This window comes from Nerophis ophidion, linkage group LG05, assembly GCF_033978795.1.
Source record: "Nerophis ophidion isolate RoL-2023_Sa linkage group LG05, RoL_Noph_v1.0, whole genome shotgun sequence".
In the NCBI taxonomy this organism is placed as follows: domain Eukaryota; kingdom Metazoa; phylum Chordata; class Actinopteri; order Syngnathiformes; family Syngnathidae; genus Nerophis; species Nerophis ophidion.
Window position 1 is genome coordinate 74,533,511 of NC_084615.1, and position 13,038 is coordinate 74,546,548.

The 13,038-nt window shown below is 40.4% G+C and overlaps 1 protein-coding gene across 1 annotated transcript in view; it reads right to left on the minus strand.

Annotated features, from left to right (window-relative positions):
* The window catches only part of ergic1 (endoplasmic reticulum-golgi intermediate compartment 1), a 38,846-nt gene that overhangs the window by 19,768 nt on the left and 6,040 nt on the right, over positions 1-13,038 (minus strand). Inside the window, exon 2 of the mRNA XM_061901977.1 lies at positions 6,129-6,190. Coding sequence (XP_061757961.1) covers positions 6,129-6,190 — 62 coding nt within the window. The remainder of the gene's footprint in view (positions 1-6,128; positions 6,191-13,038) is intronic.

The window sequence follows — 13,038 nt, forward strand, 5'->3', positions numbered from 1 at the left end:
GCAAAGATCATCTGTATGACAGCACTCTGGTGTTTTTAAGCATCTACTCCTAAAATGTAAGTCTATCACAAGTTTTTTTTAACTGAACCCACGGGCCACCAGTTGAATAACCCAAATGATGAAAACGAGGACCTAAAATGGAACCTTGAAGAACACTACTGGTATAACTAAATAAGTTGAACAAATGATTCCTGTCTGCATCGGAGGTAAACAAGCTAGTGCAACACCTTGGTTACATAAATCACATTACAAAAAATATGCATCTGCCAAAAAAGAAAGGACTTAAAGTGGTGCATTGAAGAACACCTCTGTTATGCAAATCACAAGTTTGGACATCAGTGTTGTTTGCTAGCAAGGTTAAAATGTCAATTTGTGTAAAGTGGCTCAACGTCCTCTATACCAGTGGTCCCCAACCTTTTTGTAGCTGGCGACCAGTCAACGATAATTTTTTATACATTTTTTTTGTCATGAAAAAAGGGAGTTTTTTTGGGTTGGTGCACTAATTGTAAGTGTATCTTGTGTTTTTTATGTTGATTTAATAAAAAAAAAATTAAATAAAAGAAAAAAAAATAATAAAACGGTCTAGCTCCAGCCTATCTTGCCGATTGTATTGTACCGTATGTCCCGGCAAGAAATCTGCGTTCAAAAGACTCCGGCTTATTAGTGATTCCTAGAGCCCAAAAAAAGTCTGTGGGCTATAAAGCGTTTTCCGTTCGGGCTCCAGTACTCTGGAATGCCCTCCCGGTAACAGTTCGAGATGCTACCTCAGTAGAAGCATTTAAGTCTCACCTTAAAACTCATCTGTATACTCTAGCCTTTAAATAGACCTCCTTTTTAGACCAGTTGATCTGCCGCTTCTTTTCTTTCTCCTATGTCCCCCCCCCCCCCCCCCTTGTGGAGGGGGGCCGGTCCGATGACCATGGATGAAGTACTGGCTGTCCAGAGTTGAGACCCAGGATGGACCGCTCGTCGGGACCCAGGATGGAGCGCTCGCCTGTATCGGTTGGGGACATCTCTACGCTGGTGATCCGCCTCCGCTTGAGACGGTTTCCTGTGGACGGGACTCTCGCTGCTGTCTTGGATCCGCTTGAACTGAACTCTCGCGGCTCTGTTGGAGCCACTATGGATTGAACTTTCACAGTATCATGTTAGACCCGCTCGACATCCATTGCTTTCGGTCCCCTAGGGGGGGGGGGGGGGGGGGGTTGCCCACATCTGAGGTCCTCTCCAAGGTTTCTCATAGTCAGCATTGTCACTGACGTCCCACTGGATGTGAATTCTCCCTGCCCACTGGGTGTGAGTTTTCCTTGCCCTTTTGTGGGTTCTTCCGAGGATGTTGTAGTCGTAATGATTTGTGCAGTCCTTTGAGACATTTGTGATTTGGGGCTATATAAATAAACATTGATTGATTGATTGAAAACATTCTTCTGCGGCCCGGTACCAATCGAGCCAAAGCCCGCTACCGGCATCTTTTTGATTTGATAAAAAATAAATAAATAAATAAAATGAAAAAAATTATTCTGCGAGCCGCGGCCCGGTGGTTGGGGACCACTGCTCTGTACAACAGGAAACTAGTGTTTTCATTTGCTGCAAAAATGTTTGACCCCTAAGTTTTTAACTGAACTAAGTTTGTTGTAATTACCGGATCGGATTTAGACCCTGCGCCGCCAGTTGAAAAGCCCTGCTCCAGGGACCTTTATTGCGGTTTTATCAATAAAAAGCAAACTTCGCTTTACAGGAGAACTTCAAATAACGAAGGATACTGTACATGAAGCATATCTGTGACAACTTTCCCAGTACACTTAACAAGGCTTTTATTTGTGAAAATGTTAAATCCAAACAAATTGGACTAGAATCAGATTTAACAAAGAAAGTGTTTTATTCAATAAGTGAAACTAATCAGTTAAGTTCTTGCACGAAATGTATGTCTCGTGTGTACTAAAATAAATAGGGAAGGAGGTGACGTGACTGACAACTGTGGTCTGACCGCTATGGTGAAAAGCCTCGGTCAGCAAAGCTCTCACTCAGCAGGTGAGGCGTGTTTATGTAGCAACCGTCTCCAAGGATCACAGTCACATGACCTTGCGGTTGGCTGCGTGTCACAGCCAAACTTGTGGCTGTTTGGAGGATCTACTTTGGGTAATGTTTAACTGACAAACAAAGAGTGTCACGATGACACACAAGCCAGTAATTCAGGTTGAACTGAAAATTGGTAGAGTTATTCATACTCGGGTGAAAAAAGTATAGTTAGAAGACCGACAGCAGAGTGATATAACGCAAACCCATCCCTTCTTGTTATTCCCACATTGACTCACATAGCTTTAAAATGTAATGCTTTGGCAGTCATGCCGTGTGCTTTCTGGAAACAGATGCTCCTTTCAACATTTGCTGTGCCCAAGGCCCATTTTGAGCACAAAACAATGGACACTTTTTATCCGCTCAGGCAGGACTAACAGATATTACACATGACACTGTGTCCACAGCTAAGGGGTGGGCTCCAGAGCAACTGTGGTTCAAAACAGAGGTATTGTTCAAAGAAAATACCACACTCCATAGGAATGTGGTGCTAAAACAGACCAACAACCGTGGTAGGGCTCAAATATTTGTTCTTTTGTCAAGAGCAGGGGTCGCTTCTGGTTGCTGCTAAGCAAGCTGCTATAATATTCACAAAAACATACTGCCCTTTATGACCAGACAGTAGATGGCGACAGGATGGGTGGTGACTCGGCGCAGGAACTACTTGCATCCTTTTCCTCTTGGGTGAGGAACGGACATCTTTCGCAGCCTCGTTCCCAGTCATCCAGGAAGGTGTTTGTAATCAGTACCACTTAAACATCATAACGTCATGTCTGCCAAAGACTGGTCTTTTGTTCTATAATGCGCTTTCATCATAAGACCTGACATGAGAAAAAGACTGAAGAGCCCAAAGTGTGTCATGGGATCTTCTGAAGTGGTGAAAATTTACTAAAAAAAGGACCATGATACCATGATGACTTAGTGGTGACAAACACGAGGCGTGGGAGGAAAAACAATTTTATTCCAAGATGCCTGCGGCTATCATTAACATTGTTTTCATACAAGCAGTGCTAAACAGGTACTACGTCATCCACACTGACTCAGCCAGGACATCTTTCTGGGCTAGAAGGCACTTGAATTACACCTTAGCTACATTAACACTATCACTTGGTAAATGTCTTTTGTTTAATGCTTTATCCATTTCAATTCAATCATCTTTTAAGAGTTTGATTAAACAAACCAAGGCAAGGCCAGTAATTAAAAGTTTTTACAACAGCAAAACTGCAATAAAACGAAGACACTCTAATTCAGTTGAATTGCCTATAATATTTACAACATATCTTAATGGACCTTTTAATCAGTCCCAACACATTTCAGCCATCCGGCCTTCATCAGACCTTGATGAGTAATATATATATATATATATATATATATATATTGCTTTTTACAGTTTCGTTGAATTTGTGCTCCGATTGTGCAGTTTGTTGACGACCTTTTAGATGACGTTCTTACTTTTGAGGCCCTAGCTGCAGTTGAACCCGCTTATCTTGGCGTCAAGGAGACTGGCCGACTTACAGTGGGGCAAAAAAGTGTTTAGTCAGCCACCGATTGCGGAAGTTCTCCCACTTTAAATGATGACAGAGGTCTGTAATTTTCATCATAGGTACACTTCAACTGTGAGAGACAGAATGTGGAAAAAAAATCCAGGAATTCACATTGTAAGAACTTTAAAGAATTTATTTGTAAATTATGGTGGAAAATGAGTATTTGGTCAACCATTCAAAGCTCTCACTGATGGAAGGAGGTTTTGGCTCAAAATCTCACGATACATGGCCCCATTCATTCTTTCCTTAACACGGATCAATCGTCCTGTCCCCTTAGCAGAAAAACAGCCCCAAAGCATGATGTTTACACCCCCAAGCTTCACAGTAGGTGTGGTGTTCTTGGGATTCAACTCAGTATTATTTTTCCTCCAAACACGACAAGTCGAGTTTATACCAAAATGGATACATGGATGATACAGCAGAGGATTGGGAGAATGTCATGTGGTCAGATCAAACCAAAATAGAACTTTTTGGTATAAACTCAACTCGTCGTGTTTGTAGGAAGAAGAATACTGAGTTGCATCCCAAGAACATCATACCTACTGTGAAGCATGGGGGTGGAAGCATCATGCTTTGGGGTTGTTTTTCTGCTAAGGGGACAGGACGATTGATCCGTGTTAAGGAAAGAATAAATGGGGCCATGTATCGTGAGATTTTGAGCCAAAATCTCCTTCCATCAGTGAGAGCTTTGAATGGTTGACCAAATACTCATTTTCCACCATAATTTAGAAATAAATTCTTTAAAATTCCTACAATGTGAATACCTGGATTTATTTTTACATTCTGTCTCTCACAGTTGAAGTGTACCTATGATGAAAGTTACAGACCTCTGTCATCATTTTAAGTGGGAGAACTTGCACAATCGGTGGCTGACTAAATACTTTTTTGCCCCACTGTATATCGTCGGGGCGGAAATCAAAACCAATAACAACCATTATTTGCACATTTACTTGAGACATAAAGAGAATTGGCAATAATAAAGTACTTTTGAATCTACAGCAGTTTGTTGACATTGTTTTTCTTTATTTGTGCATATTGTGGTACCTCAATTTATGAGCACATTGCATTCCAGGGCCGAGGAGCTCATATCTCAAAACAGCCCCTGCCGATTTAAATGACTTTAAATACATTTATGTATGTCTGTATACCAAAGATAATGCTTGACTGTCCAGTTTGTTGAGTCTGGACTAGACAGAACAAATTGAAACACGTAAAACCCAACATCTGCACCTTCTAAATAGTTCTATGGATAAATGTTTGTTGTTTGAACCTTTGTGGCTACAAACCGTGGACACTGGCTGCAGATTGTGTGATGCAGACTGACATTATTTAACGGCTTGTGTCTCTTATTTGGTCCTCAAATTCTCTCATTCGCACTAACTTGCTTAGCTCTGATAGTCAGAGAGCATAAATATTTTTCTGTTTTCATATGATATTATAGCGGCGGGAGGGGTTGGGATTGGGATGATAGGGGGCAAAGGTGTTTGCCTGCTAGTTGGAGCCACACCAAGAGAAAACAAGAGCTACACAGCTTTGTAAGTTGAGGTACTCAGAAGTTGAGGCAACACTGTATTTCTATAAGAATGTTTCTGTTTTATATGAAATTGTAGCGATGGGAGGGGTTTGGGCAGGCGTGATAGAGGGCAAAATTGTTTGCTTGCTAGTTAGAGCCACTCTAAGAGAGAAGAAGAGTAGCCGAGCTATGATAGCCGTATTGAAGTGGTCCTTAACTTCACACAGTCACGCAAACTTTCAGATATTTGACCTGAAGCCATGAAAATCTGACTCTTTCCCACTTAAAAAAAATATTGTCCTTTCATTAATGTACATTAGGAAATTTGCCATGCTGAATATATATGTTGATTTATCCATCTGTAGTGCAGGAAATTCACTGGCTCATATAATTAAGTAACTGCTCATAAACACATATACTAGTCAGTCAATTATATTTTTTTTAAAAACTAACGGCAGGCTTGTAGCTCAGAAAATGCAGTAATTAATTAGGCACAGTACCATAGAAAAAGATAACCCCTTATTAGGCACACATTATAAATACAATTAAGATTAAACAGTCCTAATGCTCAATCAAACTTATTTGTTTGTTTAACAATAAAACAACTGATTGCCGACTGTTGGGAAAATCTAGCGAATCACATTTGACTATGAAAATTCTTAGTCGAAGATAATGACCTCAAAATTCATCGGGATACACTTATAAAAGTCCCTTTTTTGCAACTGTTCATCCAAAATTGGAAAAGGCATAAGCGAAGGTGGGCTGTATCCTCTCAAAACAAGTTTTAAAGAAACACGTTCATACTTTATTACTTTGTCATTTATCACAAGCTGCCCTTGCAAGTGTTCACTTATAAGGATAAAGATGCGGTAGAAATCCATCAAAGAAGATATGATTCACACATGTGTATGACTAAAAAAACCAAATGCTTGCACCTCTTCAGTGGACACATGATCTGTCCATTAAAAAAAAAAAAGACTATTGTTTGCACTCACTGAAAGCTCCTGTGTAGGTGGGCTGAGTGAGATCTTTTGGTACTTTCCTGTAGATGTCGAATCTGAGGAGGGAAAGGGAGAAGAGAAAGGAAAGAGAGGTGAGAAAAAAAAAAGACTGAAAAGGTAAATACTACGTGCTGAGAAGGGAAGCACACTTTGTACCCTTCAAACTGTGCAATATTACAGAAGAGTGCAGGAATGTTAGCTCTGGAACACAGCCATTAGTTATACAGGCCCAGACAGACTGCTCCAACACACACACACACGCGCGCACACACACACACACACACACACACACACACACACACACACACACACACACACACACACACACACACACACACACACACACACACACACACACACACACACACACACACACACACACACACACACACACACACACACACACACACACACACACACACACACACACACACACACGTACCCTCACACACAATGTTTGCAGTGTATATCTGACCTGACCTTAACAGAGGTCCCTGACAAACAACATTTACTAATAAAAGCACACACCAAGTCATGATAAGATCATACTTTTTGACCAATCAAATGAGGGAAAAATTATAATAAAAAAAAAAACATGCTTGGAAGCAGAGAAAATGTTTTGATCACAGTTCAATAATTATGCAGAACCAACATACAGTAGTGAAACTCAATTCCTTGTCTGACAAAAAAATCGATACAGTACAAGCCAAAAGTTTGGACATACAGTCTCATTCAATGGCTTTTCTTTATTTTCATGACTATTTACATTGTACATTGTCGCTAAAGGCATCAAAACTATGAATGAACACGTGGATGTATGTACTTAGCAAAAAAAAAGGTGAAATAACTGAAAACATGTTTTGTAATTTTTGTTTCTTCAAAATAGCCACCCTTTGCTCTGATTACTGCTTTTCACACTCTTGGCATTCTCTCGATGAGCTTCAAGAGGTACAGTAGTCACCTGAAAGGGTTTTCACTTCACAGGTGTCATAATTTTGATGCCTTCAGCGACTATCTACAATGTAAATAGTCATGTAAATGAAGAAAATGCATTGAAATGAGGTTTGTTCAAACTTTTGGCCTGTACTGTTAATAAAAGGCATGTAATTATTCTATTTTTTTGTACTCTTTTTCCATCCATCCATCCATCCATCCATTTTCTACCGCTTATTCCCTTTCGGGGTCGCGGGGGGCACTGGCGCCTATCTCAGCTACAATCGGGCGGAAGGCGGGGTACACCCTGGACAAGTCACCACCTCATCGCAAGGCCAACACAGATAGACAGACAACATACACATTATTTATTCCAAATCAGTTTGCTGAACTGAAAGGGTGTGTGCGCTGAAAAAGTTACGCAGCTCTTTTCCCACGTGATCAGCGATCCCAATGATTGAAGTCTGCATATTTATTTAATACCAAATTGAAAAATAGAGTTTGCCAAACATGTCCACATACAATACAACCTCAGCACTTCACAGGTGTCATAATTTTGATGCCTTCAGCGACTATCTACAATGTAAATAGTCATGAAAATGAAGAAAATGCATTGAAATGAGAAGGTGTGTCCAAACTTTTGGCCTGTACTGTAAATAAAAGGCATTTAATTATTTTTTTTTTTTTTGTACTCTGTTTCCTTATTATTTAGTCCAAATCAGTTTGCTGTACTGAAAGGGTGTGTGCGCTGAAAAAGTTACGCAGTTCTTTTCACACGTGATCAGCGATCCCAATGATTGAAGTCTGCATATTCATTTAATACCAAATTGAAAAATAGAGTTTGCCAAACATGTCCACATACAATACAACCTCGGCAAACCGACCCACGTGCGTGTTTACAGACCAAACATGGCGAAAAGTGACAAGTGACTTGCATGTTACCCATCATGCTTTGTAGTGGGTTGAGATCACTGTAATGTATCATTGGATATAGGGCTGGGCGATACATTGAATATTTACAATGTATCGCGGGTTTGTCTCTTTGCGATGTAGAAAATGACTATTTTGTGAGTATTCGAATATACGTTCTCACGCAGTTGCTTTTAGCTGCGGGCATAGGACTTAATGCTTTTCTCACTCTTTCTTGTCTCTCCTTCTCACTGAGAGATAAAATAAATGGACCTTAAAATAAACGTCACATATTGTCGCGCGTGCAACCGATATGGTGCTTAAACATTTTTTTATTCTTTTGGATGCTACATATAAATAGAGATTATATTGTTTATGACTGTTATCTAGTCAGATTTGGTCAGAAGAAGGTAATATACAATACAAGTAATATTATAAAAAATATTTCAAGATGTAAAATGGGCCAGATTTAGGATGCTGGGAGGCCACCCAGGGCGCGCCTTGAACTAATCAAATGTGCTCTACAACCATCCCCCTTGTCATAGACTCAAAATGGTCTAGTACCTGGAATTTAGGGTGTAAACCAGTGCCAGATGTATTTTTATATTCATTCGTAATATAGGGCTTAGTTTATGACTCACTGATGACAGAAAATGTTTTTTTAAAACTAATAAAAATCATATTTTTGTGCAACAAGTCGTCATGGACCAGTGAATCAGAAGCGAGGGAGAATCATTGCCAAGTGACACGTTCAGCTCCTCTGAAGTAATGTTATTTAAGCCTATTATAGGAGCGAAAAGGAAGGAAAATGTGCGACTCGGCGTCATAACTATTTAGGTTCATGTGTTCACACACATGTCCTTTTTGGGCAATGATACATTTTTTTGACCCAAACTGCACTGCTGACAGCACAGAACCTCACGCAATCCTTCCTCATCTCCTGCCAAAACAGTCACATCGCTTAACATTTTTACTGCAGAGAGCTGCCGGTGAAATCATCACGGCTGATGCAAGGCAGGGCAGGGCGTGGGAGGAAGCAAGAGGGAGGCACTTCCTGTCCAGCTCGGACCCGGCAACTTCACTTTGTTTTTTCTGCTCTTTTTCTTTCCAAACCAGCAGGGTCCGAACCTTTTGCTTGGCCTCAGAATTTCCTGTACTCGGGTCACATCGCATAAAGAGGCCTGGGTGGGGTCACCGAGGAGGAGGAAAATACTTTTGACAATTCTTGAAGGTTAATTTCCTCATAAACAACGTATATGAAGCACGGATGTGAAACAAAAAAAGAGGAAGGGTCTCGACAGTATTACCTGCGAGTCTGTATTTTTAGGTATTTTTCAACCTTTTGTGTGTCTATACCTTTCACAAGTGTATCAGTTATGATAACCAAAGAAGAAAATGTCCATTTTGACTTTAAAAAATGTACTTTTACCACACATACGCAGATCAATCGGCCAACTTTTATGGTAAAAGAGTGTGATCACTCGAGCTGCATGATTAATCAACATCAAATTGATTTTGAGGTTTTACTTAATTGTGGTGAAGAAGGAGCTGAACCGGAAGGCAAAGCTCTCAATTTACCGGTCGATCTACGTTCCCATCCTCACCTATGGTCATGAGCTTTGGGTCATGACCGAAAGGATAAGATCACGGGTACAAGCGGCCGAAATGAGTTTCCTCCGCCGTGTGGCGGGGCTCTCCCTTAGAGATAGGGTGAGAAGCTCTGCCATCCGGGAGGAACTCAAAGTAAAGCCGCTGCTCCTTCACATCGAGAGGAGCCAGATGAGGTGGTTCGGGCATCTGGTCAGGATGCCACCCGAACGCCTCCCTAGGGAGGTGTTTAGGGCACGTCCAGCTGGTAGGAGGCCACGGGGAAGACCCAGGACACGTTGGAAAGACTACGTCTCCCGGCTGGCCTGGGTACGCCTCGGGATCCCCCGGGAAGAGCTAGACGAAGTGGCTGGAGATAGGGAAGTCTGGGCTTCCCTGCTTAGGCTGCTGCCCCCGCGACCCGACCTCGGATAAGCGGAAGACGATGGATGGATGGATGGATGGTTTTACTTAATGCCATAAATAACCGCAAGAGGCGAAGTGTGTTTTTTTTTCTCCACCATCACCAGCATCTGAGTGTGACATGTTCGTCTATCAGAATTGTTTCTTCATCTCTCGCTTCAAACAAGGAGAACGGGGTCTAACTCTGTGCATCGCTCTAAGCGCTTTTTACATTTTTTTTTTAACAGTAGAAATAACTGAACGCAGTAAGCCCTCTTTTTAGTAATTCACAATCTTTATCTCGGTGGGTAAAGAGCGAAATCACAAGCTTTACACACACAGGAAGCATGGACAGAGAGCATCGCTACTGGACTCACTTGTGGAAGTTTTGCAAAGTAACAAAAATTAGGAGAAATAATATATGAATACAAAGTCAAAGGTCCCGTTGTGGTAATATTTGAACTTCAATTCAGATGGGCAACATTAGCGTTTGGGTGATTCACCACTGTGAATTTGGCCTCCACACCTGATCCAAATTTGTCTTTTCCTGTCATTCTCTCCATTTCCAAGTTTTATATGGATGTTGATGTGCACCAACTTGTCGGAACACGTCCCGAGACTTCTTCAGTCCTGGTGAGATGTATGATTCATGATCTGCAATAAATTTCCAGGGTGCCAGGAAGCGAGTCGATCATGCCAAAATTTTACACAGGCTTCTGATCACAGCGCCACTATAAATAGTATGTCTGTGTTAGCACTTACAATAATAATATCCCTAATACTTGGTTAATATTCAAATCACAAAATGTAACGGGAGTATTGTTGGTGATTTTTTAATGGTTATTTTTGGATTTTAAGGGCGAAATAGTTGACTTCCCCATTGGCTTCGCTGAAGCAGGCTTTTAGTTAGTTAGGTTGGAAGGCCTTTTTTTTTTCAATCCATTTGTAATCTTTTTTATAATGATAGTGAACGGTAGTACGGTAATACCATGATAATATCGTACCCTAAGAACTTAATATATCGTTACATTCCCTGTCAACTATCGAGTTTGGTTGCTCCCTCTTGTCTCGCGGTTGATTTCTTACACAAAGTGAAAAGAGAAAAGAAAATTGAGTGCTGCAGAGAGCGAATAAATAGTCTATAAAACAAAAAAAAAGTCACCTTCACAGTATGGCAGTTTTTGGGATTTTTTTTTCCAAACGGACCGTAGTCAGACCAGTGTGGTCTGTAAATTATGTGAGACGCTCGTACCCACAACAACCGGTAATACCACACCAACTTAGCCACGGAACTTGATCGTGACCTACTGGCACTAAACCTGCAGAAAATAGTTATTCTCAGGTTTGTCTCGGTTTATATTTTCAGACTTTGCACTACTTTGTAACACTTAATTGGGCATTTTTTACATATTCCCTATTTTTTCACCGTAATGTTAAGAAGTTAAATTAATTAATTTTAGAATTTTTTTTAAATGATTCTTTGAGGGGGTTATAATCAGACAAAAGGTACATTTGACATAAAAATGTTTACACTTAAGATAGGCCGATATAAACCACTTATATCGTCATACAGTTTTCAGTTAGATCGTCCAGCACTCGATAAAATGTAGAAATTCAATGAAAGATAAGCCTTTAATGGGTGACATCCTTTTTACATATAAAGGGGTTTTCAAAAAGTGGCACAGTAAGCCTTCCTGCTTTCTCTGGTGCCTCCCAGGGAAGCAGACAGCCCAGCCACACACTTGTCACACAAAATGTCTATTTCATATTATAAGTTCTAAGCATTAAATGTGTGCAAGAAAACTGCAACCATTAGTTATATGTAACTGTGTCCTGTTATTACCGGTACAATATTATCTGTTCCAAAGTCGATTTATTTTTCTAAACACTATGTCATTTTTCCCTAAACAACAATGGACAGTATTTTAAATATGTAAATTCTGATGTACTTTTGCATCATTGCATTTGGGCTCGTACAATTCTCATGGCGTGATAAAGATCAGCTTTACGTTGTACGAACGTGCTTAGTACACTCTTTAAAGAGATTACGCCGTTGATACACTCATTCATTTCCTGTAGGAGAACAGTATGTACTCATGAATATTAATGTTGACTCGGAGAGGCCATCCTTGTTGCTTGTAATTTCCTGAATTGCAGTCAGCACATCTGCCTCACTTCGTTACTTCTCTCTTCAAAGCCTCAAATCTTTAGTAATAAGTGAGGACACAGTGTACCGTCCACTCTCTGCTGACCCCAAAATTTAAAGACACGGGGTTGCTTTTTAAAGAAGGAATCTTACCAAATAAACCATACAAAGCAGATGACTCATAGTGAGTCAATTGTTCATGTGTCCTCAGCTAAGCAACACTTTGCTTATGACTTTAGGCACATAGATGCAACACTAAAAGTTACAACTAAAACACTGATCGCGTCGTAAAAGTGATGACTGATGCCATCAGAATGAATTCAACTCAGTATATTGCAAACTAGTATAGACAAGCACATAAAAAAAATGTATTTCCTGTTTGGCTAAATGCCATCACAAGAATCTGAGGGCAATGAGGGCATGACAAAAATACAATAGACAACTTTAAAATTGTTTCTCATGGTCACTAATGCTCAGAGAATCCAGAAGTTCTTTTAAAATTGGCCGTAAAAACCAGCAGGATATGTTTAGTAATAGAATACAGTGTGTCATAGAAGAATTTGGCTGATTGTGTTGAATCAATGGTGTCTTGAGGTAGAATGGAAAGCACTACTTGGCTCCAACAGGCACTGGCGCTGTTGTTTCCTCTACTCACTATGACACTAGCATTGAAAGAAGAGTTCAGAACTTAATTGTTTAAGACAATAAAAATACATGTAATAATTTAAGAGTGCCCAAACTTAAGAATGTTTTGGGATAAGAGCTGTCTCATGGCTAATTGTAGTTATGCTTTAAGTTACAAGCAAAAAATTGAGATACTTGCATCCCTGCCATTAGTTTCTGTAGCAAATGTCACAGTGAACCCCTGAAGATGCCCCAGAAACATCCCCTGCACATTAATGGTGAATGTGTGGAGTAAGTCCAGTC